This window comes from Python bivittatus, unplaced genomic scaffold, assembly GCF_059951505.1.
Source record: "Python bivittatus isolate LINGU-HERP-01145 unplaced genomic scaffold, Pbiv_v1 ctg000220_np1212, whole genome shotgun sequence".
Lineage (NCBI taxonomy): Eukaryota > Metazoa > Chordata > Lepidosauria > Squamata > Pythonidae > Python > Python bivittatus.
This window is the reverse complement of record NW_028277048.1, coordinates 16,243,613-16,265,374: the sequence shown is the minus strand read 5'-3', so window position 1 is coordinate 16,265,374 and position 21,762 is coordinate 16,243,613. Positions and strand designations below refer to the sequence as shown.

General features: G+C 42.9%; 1 protein-coding gene and 2 long non-coding RNA genes across 5 annotated transcripts in view; 2 read left to right on the top strand and 1 right to left on the bottom strand.

The window, feature by feature from the left end:
- Positions 1-16,925, bottom strand: part of SLC26A10P (Solute carrier family 26 member 10) — a 23,302-nt gene extending 6,377 nt beyond the window's left edge. The window contains exons 1-13 of the mRNA XM_007422049.4: positions 15,045-16,925; positions 12,555-12,665; positions 11,069-11,229; positions 9,917-10,081; positions 9,175-9,327; positions 7,730-7,812; positions 7,354-7,501; positions 6,265-6,378; positions 4,852-4,929; positions 2,905-3,000; positions 2,354-2,460; positions 1,902-1,971; positions 1,187-1,348 (exon numbers count right to left, since the gene is read on the bottom strand). Of these exons, the coding sequence (XP_007422111.2) occupies positions 1,187-1,348; positions 1,902-1,971; positions 2,354-2,460; positions 2,905-3,000; positions 4,852-4,929; positions 6,265-6,378; positions 7,354-7,501; positions 7,730-7,812; positions 9,175-9,327; positions 9,917-10,081; positions 11,069-11,229; positions 12,555-12,665; positions 15,045-15,312 (1,716 nt within the window). The 5' untranslated portion in view covers positions 15,313-16,925. The remainder of the gene's footprint in view (positions 1-1,186; positions 1,349-1,901; positions 1,972-2,353; positions 2,461-2,904; positions 3,001-4,851; positions 4,930-6,264; positions 6,379-7,353; positions 7,502-7,729; positions 7,813-9,174; positions 9,328-9,916; positions 10,082-11,068; positions 11,230-12,554; positions 12,666-15,044) is intronic.
- On the top strand, positions 4,394-11,094 carry LOC148216284 (uncharacterized). Its single transcript, XR_015795668.1, has 3 exons — positions 4,394-4,564; positions 5,119-5,270; positions 10,250-11,094. It is a non-coding gene; the product is annotated as an uncharacterized LOC148216284 (long non-coding RNA).
- LOC148216283 (uncharacterized) lies at positions 12,672-21,762 on the top strand. Of its 3 annotated transcripts, none has more exons than XR_015795667.1 (4): positions 12,672-14,238; positions 16,920-17,121; positions 17,730-17,825; positions 21,549-21,762. It is a non-coding gene; the product is annotated as an uncharacterized LOC148216283 (long non-coding RNA). The 3 variants fall into 3 exon arrangements; XR_015795665.1 differs by having other exon boundaries at positions 18,643-21,762; XR_015795666.1 differs by having other exon boundaries at positions 18,639-21,762.

Below are 21,762 nucleotides of genomic sequence, written 5' to 3'. Positions count from 1 at the left end.
TTATGCCCCACTTAATCTCCACATATATAAGAGCTACTATACAGAATTCACTCTCTTATAATACACAATTTTTACAGGAGGGGACGCACACTTCAATCACTCCGGTTTGGTCTAACCTGCCAAATGGAAGTGACTAACCAGCCATCAGAGTTTGTCCCATACTTTGTTTAGTCTCACCCTTGGCCTAGAGCAAACAGGAAGCTGAGGTTTAGCAGAAGCTCAGATCTCTAGTTTGTCCCTGGGTTCAGTGGACCTTGTTGTGTCTTATGGGCATGGAATCAAATTCGCTACCCTGGACTAATTTTATCATCCAGCAAGGAGTCCATCAGCTTGGTGGCAAATATAGAGGGGCCTCTTTGGCTGCTCTTCTGAACTCTCTGCAGGGGTGTCCAGGGAGGGGGGAGTCAATGGTGGTCATAACCCTGTGATCAAAACCCCACCCCTTTTTTACATATGTCATAATGCACTTAAAAAGGGTGAGGCTTTGATGACAAGGTTGTAGTCACCATCTTGATTTTTTTGACCCCTTCATTGAAAATACCCCTGACTCCTTGGCTGTGCCTCTGGGCTAGAGGACAGAGCTGTCCATGGTGTACAACCAGTTCTGAGCACCTGAATCCATCTGGTTGTCTCAGATGGGACAGAAGACAGTGCTTCATTTCAGGACCGAGATAAGACTCAGCTGAGTGTCAGCTATGTGCAAAATGTAAAGAAAAGTAATACGTATTTGTCTGTTTGGATTTTTATAATATTTATAACCCAACTCAGTCTTGACAGACTCTGGTACAACAAAGAAAGAAGGCAAGAGAAAAAGCTCATCATCAACTATTAAAATTATATCATTAAAAGCCATTAATAAACTTCATGGACCCCTTAAAACTAAACTATTCTAATCTAAAGACTGAATAGGCGGAACAAAACCACTTTAGCTTGTTTACAAAACACCATCAGGCTTGAGGACATCCAAAACTCCAGGATCAGATATTAAAAAAAAAAAAAAAAGCTTAAAATAGTATCTCTTCCTCCAGATCAGGCAGCAAAAAGCACTTGCTGACCTCTACTTCCATGGACGCTCTACCACCTGGCTAGACGAACCCTTGAGTGAGCTTGCTTTGATCTGAATTGAACCCACAATACTTGATCTGCCCCGGCTCTCCAACCTCAAGTTTTTTACCAGGACCCTTACCACTGTAGCAATGTCCATTTTAATCCTGCTGTTAGACTGTGGATCTTCCCAGCCTCGCTGCAGCCCCACCAGTTTGCTGACAATATCTCTAAAGAAACTCCGGTTTCCGTAATAGATGGGGGCCTGGTAACTTAAGATCTTCACGCCTGGGATCTCGAAGCACTAAGAAGAAGAAGAAGAAACAGGATAGATAAATGGAATACATATCATTCACTGGGTTTGGGAAGGTACATGGCAGGCTTGCCCAACCTGGCACCTATCCAATGACTTAGGCTACAGATCCCATCATCCATGGTCACCTGTGACAAGGGACCTTCCCAAAGGAATGAATGAAGATGATTGGGGGATGTAACCCAACGCTTCTGAAGAGCACAAATTGGAGGGAAGTAATCATAGTCATGCTCCTATTACAGACTCGACTTCACAGCCTGCACTGTAGCACAAGTATTCTTAAAAATAAATAAAATGTCCTTGTTAAGGTAAATGGAATAAAATTACATTTTGGGGGAGATCTCTGAAGTTCTAGAATTGGAACATTACAACAACCTGTTCTCATTCATTGAGTTCTTTCTCTTCATTAAGAATAAAAGGGGGAAAAAAAGATGATCCCATATTAAAGCAGCCCTTATACATATCAGCCCAGGAGTTAGTCCTGTTGAGTTCAAGGAGACTTTCTCCCAGCCAGATAAGTAGGAACAATTGCCACCATTTTTACCTTGCTATTGTACTTGACAGGCTTGTAGATTTCTGTATCAGCTGCTCTGCCCAGCACAGAGCATTCAGCCCTGTTAAATGGAAAAAATAAAGCAAGGAGAGTAAAGTGATATTACATTGGATCCTCTGCCCCCAGAAGCATGCAGATAATATTTTGGTAGTCATTGGGGACAAGGCAGAGATACCATCCCCAAAGGATACATTGTTAAAGGATTCGCTCTGCATTTACATGGACGTTTGGAAACCAAGGAGGACTTAGCCCAGGCCTTATGGCTGAGGACAAGATGTGGGGCAGAAAATCCCCATTATGATACTGATCCCCTTTCAAGAATGGTGCTACCCTAAGGTCTTTTTGGCACACTTAACAAGAGGAACTTGGGTTCCAACAGTTGGGCTTAATCCAGCATTCAGCAAGAGAACCCAGCAGAGGGAGGATGACTAGTACGAAGTTACCTCTGTGTGCGGCATACAACAGTCATCATGGAGAACACAACTCCCACTGCCAGGCCAAAGTCTACATTGAGCACAACCACGGAAAGCCATGTGACCACCCACACAGCCTGTAAGAGAATTGAAAAAATAGTAATAGAGCTATCCAATTCCTAACCAGCACACCCAGTTCCAAGGGGGTTAATGGAGACCAGCCTACCACAGCTTTAAATTATGAACTGCCTTCATAGTTCATAATTTAAAGCAGTGTTTCTCAGCCTTGGCAACTTGAAGATGTGTGGACTTCAGCCCCCAGAATTCCCCAGCCAGCATGCTGGCTGGGGAATTCTAGGAGTTGAAGTCCACACATCTTCAAACTGCCAAGGTTGAGAAACAGTGATTTAAAGGAATGGCAATATAACAGATGCAGTTCAATAACAAGATCAATAATAGATTCCAAATGCAAATGTTGAGCACCTATACCAACAGTTATAGGAGAAGGAACACATATAATGCTTAATTTTTAATAACTACATATCAGAAATAGTGGATTCCCAGATGCTATTGCCACTTACAAAGTCAATGTGGCTGATCCTCCACAGCTCAGGCAAGTCCCGGAACTGCAGAAACATCTGTCGAAGACTAGTGACATTGATACAAGCCAGGACAGCCTAGACACGAAAGAGAAACCAGACATCACATAAAGGGACTGTTTTTTCAAGACAGGTCAAGACTGACTAATGGGACGGACCTGTCCCCTCTCCTCACATCCCATCTCTCCTCTTGGTTACCTGGCAAACACTCCCCCTTCCCCAGTGCCATCCAGGGTGTTCTTGGTGCAGCAACTTTCTCCTTTATTAATAGGCTGCTACCACCAGTATGAATTGTGGGTTTGCTCTCTCCTAGGACAGAAATAGGAAATTCCCTTCCTTTTTTTATTCGCAGGTTTATAAATATGTTGGCTGTACTGATCATGTGGTCCTCAAGAGCCTAGACTTCAGTAAGCAGATCAGTCAAGTGTAGAAAATTATTATTTTAATGAACCAAAACATGATTACTGGAAAATAGAAGTTAGAGAACAAACTATACTCACTTAACCAGAAAATAACTTAATGTGTATGTCTAAAACCACGGACCTTAGTCTAGAGTAACTACTCTTATTGTCCTTTCCCTCAATGAGAGCAGAGAGTTTCCCTTCTCCCTTGTTCAAAGTAGCCCCCATCCCCATCTTCTTGTCTGCCTTTCATTGTTCAGCTGTTCTTATTGCGAAAGAGAAGGATTATATACCCTCAGTGGGAATTCACCAGGATCTAGAATGGGTGATGTGATATTGCAGCCATTTATAGGGATGGGGACCTCATATAAAAGTGTTCAAAGACAGCAGTTCTTTGATATATATATAACTTGAAACATATGCCTAGTAAGTAAGTAAGTAAGTACAGACATAGATTTATCATTGTAACCACAGGTTACAGTTTGTTGTTGCCAGTTTCTCACCTCTTGGCATTCTAAATTGCCTGGTATGAAAACTGAAGTGTTACATCCTGGATCAAAGCTTCAGAATATGTACAACAAAATTATGCAGACTTAGATAAATCTAAGCCCAATGATAGGCATGTCTAACCATGTACCAGACTAGATTTTAAAAGCTGCCATGTCCACATCAGTCCTGCTAGCATCCGGGGGAGGGGGCTTCCATACTGTGCCTTTTTAGCCCTGTTAAGACACAGTTTTTCTACAACTGGATGCAGAATTTATATGGTGGGAATATATCCCATGTCTGCGCTTAAAATTTTCCTATTACATTTTTTGAAAGAACAAGCCTCACTCAGCATCACCTGCCCCCAAAAATAATCCCTGTAGTTTCACTTGGATAATTTCTTTCTTGTAGCTTCAATCTTATGTAACTGTTTTCTGTTCAGCAAAGATGCAACATTACTGAATTTCCATTGAATTTATCCTTAAATAGTTTGTTCCTATTTCCTGAAAATGACAGCTTTAATCGCTGATGGTTTTCTTTCATCGTTTTTTTTTTTTTGGTTTTTAAATTCTGAAACAGTGCTATTTCACAAAGAATATCATTACTGGAAGGAAATTAGTCCTCAGAACCTACCCACGCCCAAGAACTGATTGATTGAGGGACAATCAAGGGACAGTTGACCAGAAATTCCAAAGCGACATTGGAAAGGAAGCAACCCGAGGCCAAGGTCACAAGGAGGAAGCTTCTTGTTAAAGGTACAGTGGCCCTCCTTGAGAAACTTTACTAGCATTTTACCAGGGCTTTGGGTTAACCAGAAGTAAGTAAATAAATAAAATATCCGTTAAAGAAACCCAGCAGCATCAGGGTACAATAATTTATCAAAGCTAACCAAATCACACATACAACAGGCTATGTGTGTGTGTGTGTGTGTGTATGTATGTATGTATATATATTCTTGTTTATTTATTCTTGTTTGAGGATTAGTTAGGAAAAGAAAACTTCTCTTTGGGCTTTCTTCAACCCATTCCTGCATCTAGCTCACCTTTGGTAAATAATGAAAGAGGGGTCCAATCCATATTAACACAACCAGGACAATGGCACTAGTGAAGAGTCCAGAAAGCTGTGGATAAAGAAGGCTGGTTAAGTCATGGTAGACTAACAGAAAGACAGTAGGTTTACTGGGAACCAAGCAGAAAGAACGAAGCACTACATAGTACCCAAGAGATAGAGAAGAAACAGTGGTAACAAATAGACTAATAGATCTTCATTCACCATTATGCTAATACTTTGCAATCGTTTGGCTCCCCAGATAGCATTCCATGGACCATAGACTGGGACAGATCTCTCCCTCTGACACTGGCAAGAGAGAACTTCATTTTGGATGGGAAAATCTAGTTAAAACTCTTTCTCTCCACCAGTTTGTGAAACCATTTTACCCAATATTGGAAACTCCAACATCAGGTAGGAGGAGGAAGTGGGAAGGTGTAGACTGGGCAGAGGGCATGAAGGAAGAAGCTACATATACAAGGCCAAGGATCCAAGCCCTCCTTGCTCTCTCTCATGTCCCTGGTCCAGAGAAATTTGTAGAGCAGTCCTTAAGCCAATGTAAATAATTTTTCTGTTTGAGAAGGATTTAAAACAAACAAAGGTGGGAGGCTATTGAGAAGGACAAACTTCTCTTGCGCTCATTTCTATCCTTTATTCCAAAGGGATTCAATGTTGGCCTGCTTCTAAAACAGCAATAGGATCAGCCTGCCCCTCTAAAGTATAGAACTTCAGCTAAATTGGGACCATTAGCTAGATTAATCTTAGATACAGGAATATATTTCATGCAATCTGAAATGATGAATGCATACACGTAGATTTCTGCACTCTTTAAAGGTATATTTTGCTGATCAAGTACCAAAGCTGACAGACCCACACTTCAAGTTCAGACAGAGGCTCTATACTATAAGTTGCAATCCTGCTTCATCAGAGGCAGTTGCTTTTTCCCCAACATGGAAATGCACCAACAGTAAAAGGAAGGCCTATTGATGATGCCTCTTGCTTAAAGCTGGAGTGCCATAACCCAGCTGACAATCAGATTTGCTAACTATTTTTATTTCCTGGTTGGCAGCTATATAATTAGCAAAGTCTTGTAGCTAAAGCTCCTCCTCCAAGTTAGTGAATCTCCTTGCTAGAGGGATTCATCTCTGCTCATGGTGCAGGTGTTAAAGACAGAGAAGGCCTGGCAGGAACAGAAGTTGGCTGATAATCCCAGCTACTGTTGATGCCCACATCCCCACATCCACAACAACACCAACCATTCCTTCATGCTCTTGCCAACATACTTAGTGCTTTGACCATCCTTTTATTTCTCAAGCAATCCACTGTTTTTTTCTGATGTTTTTAAGCAGCAAAAAGAAATGTATCAAATAGTGGAATATAAGGCAAGTTGTGCTACTAATCCACGTACCTGTGTGTGTCCACCAGCACTCTCCAAAATGTTGGTTGTAGCCAGAGTGGCTGAACTGGGAAAACAGGTGAACAGGGAAGAGACTAGGTTTGAAACACCATGAGCCAGAAGTTCCTGTGGGATAACAGAGAACAGGAGCAGGTTGGTCTCTGGTTGCCGTATGGTACAAATAGAGCCCAGTTTTAATCTGATTTATTATCTAATCTCCCTCTTTCCCAAGGAACTCTGCAAATACTGGGAATTCATAAAGATCATAATAAGAATCTCAGAGAATTATAGTTTCCAGTGTTCCTCAACTGGAAAAGCTATTTGGGAGTTATAAGAGATAAGCTGGGTTGGTTTTGGATAGACTACTGTGAGATTTGGCTTAGAAATGTCTTCTCTAATGCTTAGCCAAAGCCTGTTAAAGTGAATGTGAACTGAATGCCCCTGAAGGCAATCTTCTCCAACCTGAGGAACATTGAATATGTTGCATGTAAAGCCCCACCATCTCCAACAATGAAGATGGCAGAAACATCCATTGCTTTGCCTTCAACAGTACCTCAAGCATGGCTGGAAAAAAAATGGGTGGTGCAGAACCCAACTCTGGAAACTCCTATAGCAATGTTCAGCCCTAAACTTCAACTTCCCAAATGAAAGCTTCCATTTGCAGAGCAAGGGCACAATGTAGAAAGGACAAGAATGGGAACATCCCTTCACTCCTGAATCTCTATAGTGTGCTGCCCCATTGGCCTAGCGCTGGCTTCATGAGACATCCTTCAATTACTTGAAGTCCAGTGAAAAAGAATCAAGAATTGTGTAGCTCTGGCTCTGTCTGTCCACTGATGGCCATCTGAAACTACAGGTCAGAATCAGAAGCCAATTCAAGCTGGCTATCACGTTATACTTCAACAGTGGTGTTTGATTTCCATTCCCACAGCAGATATAAGGAAGAAAGACTCTGGGGAAGCCAGATCCTTCAGGACACAAGGAGTTAAAGCAGGGTTGACAAGCAAAGGGGATGGGCTGGTAGGCAGACTCCTTGGCTGGAAGTCTCCAAGTTCTAGTTCTCCCTTTGAGGAGACCCAGGTTCCCAGGATGGGCACACACCTGGTTGGGGTCAATGACATAGTGGTGCTTCTCAGCGTAGATCATGGCCAGTGACACTGAGATGGCGTAGGCCACGAAAGCGAGGGCCACCGTGTCGCCCAACACCTGGGGCAGCAGATGCAGAGCTGGGAGCTGGGGCTGTGGGAACCTGCATGAAAGAATGTTGGAATGGGAATCACTATGTGCTGGGAAAGAGACCATTCATTGCCCCTCCCCATCATCCATCTCCAGGGCCAAGCCGACCACCATGGGGTCCAAACCAGAGCATCAGGCTAAGAGGAAGCTGCATGTCTGTTGCCATGCCAATAGAGTAGCAGTATCTTTGCCTTAAGCCAATATGCAAAATGGGAAAAATGGAGATAGGAAAGGATCTTACCCTGCTGGGAGGTGCCCAACAATCTGTACATTATAGTGGGTGTTTAGAGAGGAAGCAAAGCAGATTCCCGTGGCAAGCAGTACCTGTCGCAAGAAGTCAAATTGGTAAGATAATTAAAAGAAGTGCTACCCACATAATCTTTATAAAAAAACAACACCATCATCTTTGAAAACATTGATTGCAGCTGTTAATATCTGGAGATCTGAAAAATCAAGTCTCTTCAAGTATTCTGATCTATCTCTCAAATATATTTTGCTGCAAAAGGGCAACCTGAATGTATTAAGTATAATAGGGATGAATACTGAACGCAGTTTTGTCTAGGTCAGCTAGAGCAGACATATATGTCTTTAAAAAGAAGATCAAGTATTATGTAAGTTGTATTTATGTTGGGCAAGGGCTGCATAAGGCTGCAACAGAATGGCAGTGCTGGCAGGATGCCCATTTGAGTCCTCAAAGCTGGTGGCAGCTGGAACTAGCCTGCAGATCGCCTTGTATCCAAAATGGAGTAGGCAAAATGGCACCACCTCCTCCTATTGTGATAAAACCAGTCAGAAGTACAACCGTAGAAAGCCCACTGTTGACAGAAGCAGTGGAAAATCTTTAATGCACTCAGTCGTAACAGAACCAGCAACATATAGCTGCCAGAACCTAGATATCTTTCCTGGTTTTAATCAATTCTCCATGCATCATACTCCTAGCATTTTCTCAAAACAGTGCAAGTCCTGTTTTCTAAGCACAGATCCAATACTTTTTAAGAAAAATGCTAAACCTGTGTTTATAAGGAGTCCATGGAGGACCTGACAAATGCTACAGAAAGCATGGATCAGGAAGATACTTCTGCAGAAGCCAGGTGTCCAGCCTCTCCTGCAGCCCAAAACAAAATGGCCATGAGGGCCAGTTTCCAGTGACTGGAGGGCATGCCCACAGCAGTCTAAAGTGGTCAATACGAGCTGGGCAGACTACATCATGGATGAAGCATGCTAGACAGTGTCAATGGCAAACTGGGTCAGAAGAAGAGGGAGAACACCACTTTAAAACTGGAACAATTAACGACAACTTTAAGCTGCTTCAAGGCCACATTTGTGCCATGATGGACGTGGTGCCATGATGGACGTGCCATGGTGGACGTGAGGATGAGCCCAAAGATCTTTTAATAATCCCAAATAGCACGCTCAGCTTTTCTTGTCAAATCCACTACGGAAACAATTATCTATCTCTCCAGTCCATCCATCAACAAATACATGGTCTTCCTCGATTCCTTTAATCTCTCCTCCTGGCCTCCACTGTCTGTGTGTGTAATGTATGTTTATATTATGATAACCTCAAGAAACATACCAAGGAAACAATGAACTCTATGTACATCATTTGTTAAGTTAAGGAATGAGTTCCCTCAGCATATGGCCATCAGGGAGCTGTATTTGACAGGATGAAGGCTCAGTACTTGCCATGATGATCTCTCCTGGGATGGGGACCCACATCCGGCTACGGTAGCGGTGGTTGATTTCTTTGATAGGTACCAGCACAGCTAAGCAGAGCCCTGAGATAAGCAGTTCCACCATGTTGGTTAAGGGCAACGCTTCCACAACAGATGCCAGCGTCTAGGGAATAACCCAGAGACATTCCCACTGAACAAATAGAATTTAACATATGCCCACTGAGAAGCCTGGAAGAGAAGGCAGCTGCTAATTTACTGAACCCTTCCAGCAACAATCACTACAGGCACCGGTAGGCTGGTTCAGCAAAGCCGAGGATCCCTTGCATCTTGCCTAAAGTACCCTGGTGAGGGATGGAAAGAGAAACTATGGCTAAGCTGTAAGAAAACATACTGAAAAGGAATGTAATGTGGACCTTGGGGAAGATACAGGAGAGCTGTTAAGGGGGGACTTGTAGAAGAGATTACCCAGTCCTGAGATAGACGGAAGCATGAGAAAGAAACTCAAAATACCCCATTTTGATTTTCCTTTCTAAAAGATGGGGCAGAGAGAAACTTGGGTAGGCTTTCAAGGTTCTGTTATTCTCCCATACTACAATAAAGAACATTTCTTGAATGGGCCTACTTTGAAGGGCTGATGCATATTCATAGTAGCTTAGAGAAGCAAACATTTTAGGATTAGGTGGATTAGGGATGAGGGGCATTTTGCCTCTTCATAAATAGTTCTGGTGGCCCCAGAATGTGGATCCCCCTACCTTGAAGATGGCAAAGTAGCCATTGGGGCGTGGTAAGGATATGCCCAGAAGGCTCTGTAGCTGAGAAACCACCACATGCAAGGCAGCAGCACTGGTAAAGGCCTTGATCACTGGTTCCGAGAGGTAGGTGGACAGGAAGCCCAAGTGAAGCATAAACATCATGACCTGGGGTTGAGGAAAGAGACGCCAGAGTTAGTTACGTGAACTATCTTGAACCAAGATGCAGTGGTTGGTTTTACCTTTTCCACAGGTAGAGAAAGCCATGCAACCTGAAGCTGATGTTGCTCCTTTCCAGGCCAAATTAGAAAATTTCTCTTCTGTTTTTATTTTCAGGTATAGAAATACGTTGGAAGAACCTTACATTCTCTTAAACATCTCAGCTGTCATTGTTTTCATAAAACAACTTTCTAGTTCTTATGCTTGTGGGAACATAAGATTGAAATATGTGGATGAGGCTTTTCCTCCTAATCGCCTTTTCCTTCTCTGTCATGTCTTTTGATAAACCAAAGGGCACTGTCCAGAAACGACTTTGGGGACCAAACAACACAAATATATGTATATATGTGTGCCACATTGCTGAACTGAAAGTTCTAGACAGTAACCTTAAATGAACTTTAAGAATCACCAGCCCTCAGGTTGCAAACTCTACAAAACAGATAACAATTAGAAAAAACTGCATGGTGATGTTTAAAAATGAAAGGATTTAAAAATATTTTATTAGTTCTGGTTTGCTTGTTAAACTCAAGGAAAATTAAAGCAGTAAAAATAAAATCATCATCAAAAAGAAAAATTACAAAAGCAAACTTCAATATTTTTCAAGTATCATCCAACAATATATGAAATGTGTCAAATTACACTGATACTGCTTCATAACAATTCCTTATTAATGGTGGGTTATTATTTATCACTGAAAATCTTTAGCTTACTAAAATGAGAAAGCACATGTAAAAAAAGAGATTAGACAATCAAACAGCCGTTCATTAATAGTGAGCAAAAATAAAAGCTCCAAGTTCAGAAGGAACATCTTTCTAATTTGTCAACCCAACATTCTCACAGCACGATAACACAATCACTTGTTTGTGTCATGCAAGGCCTCCCCAGTGGAACAACCTACACTGGCCCCATAGAGTTACAGCACCACCCTGAACTCACCATGAGGAGCCCCATGAGGAAGGCCATGGCAGCAGCTACATCAATGCGTTGTCTCTCCAACAAGGCCACTTCAGCAGGACCTGTGCCATTGGACTGCTGGGGGATGGGAACCAAGCGCTCCACCATGGAGCCTGTCATCAGACTGACCACAGCAAAGGTGCCTGTGGAGTAGGAAGAGGACAAAGTAGGAAGACAATAATTCAATCTCCATGGCTAAACACCCACCAATTCCCACTGCCAGAGCAAGGGATCAGGGACTATGGAAACTGGAATCCAAAACAGGTGAAGGATGACAAATTTCCTCTCTCTACTGTGTTACTGTGTTATGCAATGCTCTTTGGCACATTGCAGGACCAAGAGCAATAGATGTTACCTTTGGCTTGAATAGTACACTGGACCTTGCAGAAAAGCTGATACATATGAGCAATATCCAAAAGGAGTTCCAGACAATTCCCAGTATTAATTAAAAGACACTCCTGTCTTTCCCTCCTTAACAGATTTTCTGAGATAAGAAAGGAAAGTATAAGAAGTGATTGGAAAATGTGGGAAAGCTACAACAGGAAAATGAATGAACTCATCTGGATTTCCCATAATATTCTATGAATAAAGCAAGGGATTGGACAATAAAAGCTCAATACTTTTGCAGTAACCAGTGCAGGGACTTGACCTGACCATTCTCCATCACTCAACGTTCAATCCAGTGCACCAGAAGGTTCTCACGTTTCAAGCTCACGTAAAGCCTTTATCAGATTACACTTATCTAAATATTAGCCTAAGCATTATTAATATTATGTTATGAGTGTAGATCTGCGAAAGATTATATCAAGAAGCCCCAAAGGAGTATTCCCCTACCCAGAAGCCATAGACAATGACTGAATCCTGACAGATAGGTCTTCTAGGAGAAGGTGCACTCCTAACACTCATGCAGGATGAGCCCCCTGCTGATCAGAATGTTGTTAGCCAGAAGCACGCACGTACAAGCAATTTTGATCTATTGTGGTGCCCATGATGTATCTGTGGACATGGGAATGCCATTTTATGGCAGTGAGTGCAGCTTCAGAAGCAGCATCTTGGTGCCTTGTACTTGAAATGGGGGCATGAAATAAATACATTCTCAATTTCTCTTTCTCTTTCTCTCTATCTCACACACACACACACACAAAATGCCAGAAATTTATTCTCTTATTTTCTGGAACACAAGGAAGGAACCCGTGTTCAGATGCAGATCCCAGGGGATAGGACTAGGCACAGTTATTGGCTGGCACGTGAGCCTGTTTCACTTGCCTGTTTCAACTCTAGAAAGTCTATAGATTTGCAGATATGTTAACATAACTGTGTTTATCATTGTCCAGATGTCTGAATAGATTTGTAAACAATCAAAGCATTCCAGATCAATTTGGGGAAGGTAGTTTAAATGGGATTCCAAAGAGTTAGGAGACAGAAAGCTGGTCATCTGAAAGCATCCTGGGTCTTGCAGCATCCCTACCTGTGGACACATGACGGCCTGTCCCAAAAAGCATATATAGCAAGGCAGGGAAGAACGAAGTGTAGAGCCCATAGATTGGAGCTACCGAAGTGAGCAGAGCAAAGGCCATTCCTATAGGAAAAACAAACAGAGAGTCATAGAATCCCCACTAGCTGAAAAGCCAAGGGCGAACTATTAGATGGGACAGGAATGCTGATTCCCAAGGACATAAGCCCCACGTTTTAGGCCTGGTTGCCCTGCCAAAGCATTGCTGACATGGCCAGTTCCTCTGAGGCAACAGTAGGGGCAGAGGGCCTTAGCCAGTGTTGTCCAAACTTGGCCACTTTAAGATGAGTGGACTTCAACTCATGCTGGCTGGGGAATTCTGGGAGTTGAAGTCCACTCATCTTAAAGTGGCCAAGTTTGCACAACACTGGCCTTAGCTTTATCCTCTGCCCTTCCTATTGTAACTTGGTGGAGTAGAGAGGGCAACAGCCAACTCTGAGTGGCAATAAACTATTTTATTTTTCCAGTAATAATTATTCCAGAATAATAACCTAATGCAGGAGCAGGCAACCTACAGTCACATAGGGATGTTGAACTACAACTCCCATTATTCCTTGTCATTGGCTATACTGGGTGATGATGGGAATTGAAGTTCATAGCACCCAGGGAGTAACTCCTGATACTTTAATTGAGCTCAAAGTTCACCTACCTTTGTCTATGGGCAGGGCATTTTTCTCACTCTTGTACCAAGTATCCATAACCCCCCAATATTTAGATTCAGTAGTATGGCTTCTGATAATAGAGAATCATTTCTAGGCTTCCCATTCCTGACATTCAGATAACAAGTATCACCCTGTTGCACTCCTTGAAAAAAGTTACTTAGCTGAAATCTGGCTCAGAGTAAGCCTTTGAGACAATAAGTTATCCAAGGCTACTTCCCTAGTTTGATAGATATAAATGAAATTCTTTCATAACCATATCAAATGCTTTCCCCCCCAGTGCAGGGGGGTCTGAACACAACTTCCTATATGATCTGTTCAGAGCTTGGGTGGGAAAGCTTGGAAAGGCCACTCATCTTCCTGCTTTAATGATTATATTAGCCTTGATGCCATTCTGGTCACAGACCAGAAGAACTGGGCTCTAGGCTCTGGAAGTTTAAATGAGAATGAACTCTTATATCTTTAAAGTGTTGAAAGCTCTGCATTGCTTCATGTAATCAGCCACCACGCTCTGGAAACAGAAATGCAGGCTTTGTAACAGGAAAATAGCTTCTCTCACACTGCTCAAGGTTTGTTCAGAGCACCTCCAATCTTCTTTGATGGCATCTATGAATGACTGGCAAGGCCTCCTTCTTTCTCTCTGTCAACAGTTGGAGGACGACACGCAACAGCAGTCCTGACTAGGGACTTGGCAGTGCAGACGGCTTTAATGCCAGCTCAGCTGCCTTGCCAGAGGCTGGGCTGGCAAAGGACAAGCAGGAGGACAGGCAAGGCACGAGCTCAGTTCAGGGCAGAAAAACATCCAGGCACTGGGTCTTCTTGTTTTCCTTTCTTTTTATCTGTTTCGCCAGGCAGCTGCAGTCTCCCGACTCTCACCAGAGAGACAAGGATAACCTAGAGAACAATCTTTGGAGCAAGACCCACTACCCACCCTGTGTGCAATTTCTTAGACAACCGGGACTCATAAGGCTTCCTCCCTGGTAAGTGTGCAGAGAAAGGCAGCCACCAGAAACTAGAGAATAACTGCAAGGTGTGCAAAAAGAAGGTGCAAATCAAAAATCTTCAAAGAGGAAGAACCATGGAGAGGTGAAAGAGGAGCGGTGGTTAGAGGAACAGCAGAGATTTGAATTACAAGGAAGGTACTTAGAGACCTGGATTTGGGACTGTGTGCGTGGAATCAGGGAACATTTTTGGGAATAAGGGAAGGCAGGCAGACAGAGAGGCAGGCAGAGACACTGAAAGCCAAGTAGAAAGGAGAATGGAGACCAGACCCTTAGGAAGAACAGAGGAGCAGTTTGGAAGCACAAGAAAGTTGAATCCCTCCGGAGAACTGGGGCAGCTATCAGAATCTGGAGGGGGGGAGAGAGAGGGAATGAGCTATTCCCCCCCAAAATGGAGGTCAGAAATAGAAAATCCCTGTCAGCCTTGTGGGAGGAAAACAGAAATTGAGTATTTGAGACTGATTTTGGAACAACAACAACAACGATCTATAGAGGTAGTGGGAGAAAAAGAGATCAATGGAGGGACATGCATGGAGCAGCTATGATGCCAAAGTCAAGGGTATTGTTTGCCCACCCCCAAATGTCACTTCTTTGCTGCACAGTTCAACAGAGCCTTCCAAAAGGAAGGAACTGCTGCTCCTGTTCAGGCTGCAAAATCCTTGGGCACATGACTACAAGCTCCCAAGTTAGTCTTTTGTTCACCTTCTCTTGTACGAGGTCATTGTCCCTGCAATGAATTGCACCCCTGCACACCCACGGACACCCACAGAGGCAGACGAACTCACCTTGAGGGATGTGTACAATGCCCACGGTTAACCCCGCCACCAGGTCCCCCAAGAGCCATTTCTTCGGCTGGTACTTGGGCAGCCAACTTGCAATGGGCAGCCTGCTTCTGAGTAAGTGCAAGGCCGCTGCTTTGGTGCACCGGCAGCCCCGGCTCAGCCTGCCCTTCAGCATCCCCGCCAGGCTGCTCTCCGGCTCCAGCGGCGCCCCATAGACCTGCTGGAAGTGCTCCTGGGTGTAGATGCCACGGTACAAGGCCAAGGTGCTCATTCTGAGGGAGGGTGGCCGGCCGGCCGAAAAGATGCTCCCTCTTACCTTTTATTCTGGGCTAGACTTGACTTTCTTAGCCAATCAAAGACTCGAGGAGCCGGATTCTCCTCCCTCTGGGAAGCAGAAGGGGCTCTGGGCAGGAAGGAGGAGGAAGCAAAGGGTGCCAAAGGTCAGTCGTCGGCCACCAGGGCTCCTGTGCCTCCCGGCGCTCTCTGAGTCAGCACTCCAGCCTCCAGGCACTTCTGCCGGCATCCCCGCAGCCAGAGACTTCCCTCCTTCGAACAATACCTTTCCTTCTCCCTGGCATTTTCCCTGGCTTTCAGGGCAAGCTCCTGTTCTTTCAAAGCAGCTGGATTGCTTTGTTCCTCTGCTTTAGCGTGGGGGCAGGGGAATTCTAAATGAATACCCCTCATGACCACTTACTTTCAGCAGATTTCCAGAAAGTTTAATATCCATACGGGGGTATCCCTGAGACATGGCTCCAAGCTTCCCTTGATGCAAAATGCAGCAACCAGCCTGCTCAGCGGTGCATAATTCAGAGAGCATATTGCACCCATGTTGGTTGGCAGCTGTTTTCTGAACACAGTGTAAGGTGTTGGTTTAAAGCCCTAAACAACGTAGGACCTAATTACTTGAGAGACTCTGTATCTTGATATGAATTTGTCTGGACATTAAGGCCATCTAAAACTTGTCCTTCTTTTTTGAGATCCATTTGTTGGGCACATGGGAGAGGGTCTTCTCCTGTGCTGCTCCCGAAGCAGAAAATGTGCTCCCATGGAAGCCATACTCAGCCCCTCACTCATTCCACTTTCAGGACCTTCTTTGCTTCAGCCAGCTCTTTTCAGTTTGAGATAGATTTAACAGTAGTTGCTATTGTTTTAAATATAGTTTATCTCTTTGTATTATATCATTAGTCCCCTTCAGTGAAAGACAGAATATAAGCCGTAGGTATGCATGAATAAATACAATAATTTGATTACAAATTAGATCAAAACCTGTTGAATGCTCTTTAGAGGATACCGACACCATTCTCAATTTAGTTCTTCAACAGTGTGCGACTCACCAAGACAAATGTAACTCATCTGTCCTGAACGGCAAGCAATGTGGCCATTGGCTTGCTGAAAAATCTTCTAGGTTTGACGCTTGCTTGGGAATGAAAGGCAGGTATTTGTGTGGTTCATATAGGGTATGCCTGATTTTGATTTGGCATTGTATGAGCCCCGCCCCTGATGTTTGTAAACCATCATTTATAGTTGTTGTTCAGTCGTTAAGTCGTGTCCGACTCTTCGTGACCCCATGAACTCTATCGCCCCAGGCCTTCCTGTCCTTTACTGCCTCCCTGAGTTTGCTCAGTTTCATGCTCATTGCTTCAGTGATGCTATCTAACTATCATTTATAGTGCATGAAGCCAATTATGGAATATTAATCAATCCACGTTTAAACAAATCATGGCTAAACGCCATTTCTGAACTCAGCCACTCTATCTCATCCACTGAGCAAGCCAGCATGCAGGACTGACCAAATTCAGCTTTGGGGAACAGTGATTATATAATTGTGCCCAGTACCATTTCTGACTTTAAATCTGTCTTTTCTCATTTCTGATTAAGTAATAAAGAAAGCATATAAGGAAAATATTGGAATCAATGGGAGTCATGTTGAAGATTCCTGAACTTAAGAACTTGCCGTGTATATCACATCTGCCTGGTAATCATAGACAGCTGCTTGGTAATCTCATTGATCAAGGCATCTGTATAATGGGTTACTATCCAATATTATGGCTCTGACATAGAATCCCTTCGTCGCAAAAAGGTAGGCAGCTTTCATGTGGATAACATAATATTTTAATAAGATCTGAAAGGTAAACTAGATCAGAGAAGGGAGATCCATGCTTTGGTCTTCTTGGCCTCTTTTAAAAGCGGTGGCAGAGGTCCAATTTAAATCCAAGCCTTGCCATAAACGGAAAAGGGAAAAACCCTTTATCCTAGTATAGGAACCGCTCCATACCACTGCTCAAGGATGCTTTTAGCCACGAAGACAGGATAAGCCAGGAACTGTGTTGAATCTGATCCCCCCCCCCTGTCCCATGTCTATTAAGAATTTGTAGGGAGATAAAATCCAGATAAATACTACATGGAAAAAGATCATGCCTCCTCTCCCAGTGCCAAGGCCCTGACCTAAATCAGAGGCCCACAGACATACCTAAGCATAATTAAAAAGAAAAGCAGGTCAGGATCTCCCATGTTAGTTTAAATGAGGCCCAAAGACAAGGAAACTTTCAGAAGGTGAATGGAAATGATTTGTTCTGAAAAGATTAGAACCCTGGCATCTTGATTAGCAATATTTTAATTATGGCTCTGGTTTGTGTCTTGTATTCCCATTAACAATATCTGTCTCTCATCTTCACCATCTCTGTGCAGACACAGATTTGCCCAAGGATATCCAGCAAGCTTCCTGACCAAGCAAGATTTCAACCAAAGTTCCTTCTTGTCCAAGTCCATGCCTCCTCCATGAAGGTACCACAGTAACTCTCAGCAGTTTGGGATAGTGGTTATGGCACCAGGCTAGAAATCAGGAGACTATGAGTTCTAGTCCTGTCTGAGACACAAAGCCAGTTGGGTGACACTGGGCCGGTCACTCTCTCAGCCCTAGAAAGGAGGTAATGGCAAACCACTTGTGAAAAATCTTGCCAAGAAAATTGCAGAGACTAGTTCAGGCAGTCACCAAGAGTCAAAAACGGACTCAAAGGCACACACACACACACACACACACAGACACACACAAAACTCTCAGCAGGGGACAGGGCAGATCAAAGGAGGCATGCCTTCAAACTATGTGTATTTTACTTATTACACATACTTATTACATTACCACATAGCCTTTTTAGAAGAGTGAGATAAATCCATAGGAGGCAAATGACAAAGAGTGACATTTGATTAGGATGAAACAAGCAGAATCAAATGACTAAGTGGTAGGACAAACATCATACTCTGAGTCTTCACTGCTTCCAGGTTTCCTTGGGATATCTAGATGGCCACTGTTGGAGGAAGGGTGCTGGGCCAGATGGGCAATGGCAGTGAGTAAAGCAGGTCAGTCCTGTGGAGGAAGCAGCAGTGGAGACAGGAGGTATCTCAGCCCCTTCTGAGATGGTGCATGCAGCTGTCTGTGACCTGAGCATACACCTTTGCTTAGTCTGGAACAGAGGCCTAATTAGAAGGCAGGGGTGATAGCAAAGAGAGGTGAAGATATTACACCTTTCTCCCATCACAGAATCATATATGAAATTGTATTAAATGACCTGAACCAAAATAAGAGGTTCTTCTCGTCAGCTAGGTGACACAAGGAACTGTGCTGCAGTGTTCTGGTGTCATCGCCAAGAAAGAAGACAGAAGTAAAACCAGAATCAGCTGGCTCTCCTACCACTGGCCCTCTCTTCCTTTGCCCAATGAACAGCAGTCAACACTGGCCCCATGCCAGTAAATGGTTGTTGATCAGCTATAAGTCCACAGTCCTCTGTTTCACTGAGGTTGCTGGTCAGTTAGAAATCATACATTTGTGCATATGATGAAATGGATTGTGATCCACAATATGCGGCATAACAAATGATTGAATCATTAAAGTACCACAAGGTTCCTCATTATATTTAGTTAGCAACCACATGCTTGCATGGTGATGCCCAGTATTCCCTTTGCCCTTCACAGCCTTGTGTCAGCTTTCTGATAAGAACAGAATTCTGCAGTAGTGGAAGCTACTTCCTCCTACAAACACCTTCAGCTGTGGTTGGCAAGTGGTCCTTACGTTCTCTGAATTTGCCTGAAACCATGAAACTATCTGTCAGCCATAAGTGATAACCTGGGAAATCTTTAAGATCCTTATCTTACTTCATCTTTCTTGGGAATTCACACAAAAATTAGGAACTGTATTTTATACAGAAGTCCCACCAAAAACTTAAGGAAAATACCTTATCTCCTATGATCTTTACTTCTCTTAAAGATTCTGCCTTACACAGAGATATAGAATACTCCTAAGGTCTTCATAATTTGAGGTTTTAATCAACTGCTTATTAATTGTGCCTTCTTTTCAAAGCATGTCTTGACTTTCATTTAAAAGTGTAAAGGTTTCAGAAATGTTAAAGACGTAATTGAAAGGCAGAAGTCTCTCTCTCTCAGTCTCTTGTTTGATTCATATGTTATTATCAATTCTGCAACCGCCTGAGCTTCTAAATTATTTATTTGTACCTGAAATTAATGTGCATTGATGTATGTTGCATAGGTCAAAACAGGCAATTCCTGTCTCCAAGGAGCATACAATTTGCTAAGATTACACAACTACATTTTAGCGTAGCTTTCATTCCAAATTTTGTTAAGGAAAATATCAACTCACTGACTTGAATACTTGGATGGGAATGCTCTAGGGCTGTAGGCTAGATTAGAAAGTTGAAAAATCACCCCAGGAGAAGGTAATGGTGAACTATTTCTGTATTATCGCCAAGAAAACAACACAGACATGTCCACATGGACATGTCACCATGAGTTTTGCTTGGCTTGGACTTTATTTCAATCATAATATGCTGGGGTAAGTGTAAAGTGGTGGCTAGAGTCTGATCAGAATCAGGGAGGCCAACTGAAATTATGGTTCACTTAACCAATCTCATTGGTTTGTTGTGAGGATAAAACGGAGAGAGGGGTGTTATACATTTTGAGTTACTTGGATGAAAGGCAGAAAATAAATGTAATGGGATAAAGTGTTCATTGGAAGCAGGAAACTGCCGGAATCTGCATAAAGAGCAGTAGGCCCACCTGCCACTGTTTCTACTTATCTGACTGCATCGATCTTGTCAAAATTGACACACCTGTTAATCACTTTGAGACCCAAATTTGATGGACAGATGAGCACAGGAGGTGATCTCACAGATTCTAACATTTCTATTCAAATGCAAGGCATTGACGGAAAATATGAATATCAAGCTGCAAAGAATGAATTATCATCCCCAATTCACAATATAAGAGTTTTGTGGCAACTTAATATAAAGACTACCTCAAGTCAAACTTGATTTCTGGTGACTACATGAACACACCCATGTAATTTTCTTGGCAACAGTATGGAATTGGTTTGCCACTACCTTCTTCTGGGTAACTAATGTAATATGGAAAAAGTGTTGTGGGCCAGATAGTAATTTGGTACTGAAAAGGTGTCATATCCTATAATCTCATACAACTATCTGCTCTCCCCTGGTAAAAAGCAAGCAAAAATGGAAGAGGGAACAGTAGCTTGTCACAACAGCAGTGAAGAGAAAATAGGCTTACCATACAAATGTGCTGGGATTGAAACATCCAAAATTTCCAGCCAATACTTTTAGTAATATAATTGACTAGAATGAAGTAGTAATTTCAATTAGAATACTCATCTTGTCTCATTGACTAAAACACTGAGACACCATCACATTGACGGAAATGATCTTGTTCTTGACTATTCTTGAATCATTGGTTATGGATACAATATGGTGGTAAAATGAATGGAAACACAGTATGTTATCTAAGGTGTGATTTTAAATGTGCTGTATAAATAATGTCTTCTCCTTGCCTTGCTGATGTCCAGATCTCAGCATGAATTAACATGATCAGCTTCAGAAATTATGAAAAACTTTTAACCCAGCTTTCTTGGCAGTATGTTTAATCTGAGTCCCCCCTGCAAACTTGTTTTGTTTCCAGTTGCCTGGCCTTTGCATAACCTGCTCTAGAGAAAATCCATTTCTTAAACAGCTCTTTTTTTTAAATTGAAACAGCATGTCAGGCCAAGAGCTGCTATCAAAACAAAAGCTTCTTTGGGTAGCCTAGAGTCCCAGTTCAGCACAGCCTGTCCCCAGATGTTCTGCCTCCTTTCTCTCCCACCTCTGTTACACTGAACGCAGAAAGCAAGCCACTGCTGACAAGCAGGATCAGGCAGGGCTCGCACATCAGCCAGTGATGCTGTGACATTCCAAACTTCTAGTCCTCCCACCAAAACTTTCAAGGGGAATAATTGGGGGTGGCAGTGTTAGTTGGAGGGAAAAGTCCCAGCTTTGAGAGGCACCGAAGAAACATTTATTTATTGCATCCTACACTGCTGTATTTTTTTTTTCATGCTTACAAGCAACTATTTAAGTAGTTTGAATGGGATAGCATTCATGACAGAAAAACATTAAGGAAATTGAAATGTAATTTTAAGTCCCTTATGGCTAATTACTCTCTCCTGCTCAGCTCAACCTACCATGCAAAGTTGTTGTTCTGAGGAAAACTGGAGGATGGACTGTTACTTATGCTACTTTCAACTCCTGGGGAAAAGATGGGAGTATTAATCCAGCAGATGAATGAAGTCTTTTTTGCTCATTAATTAAAGATAGGAGATATGTAACATAGCATTTATGTCTTTTGTCACGCACTTAAACACACTTCCCCGGTTTGGGGAATTGTA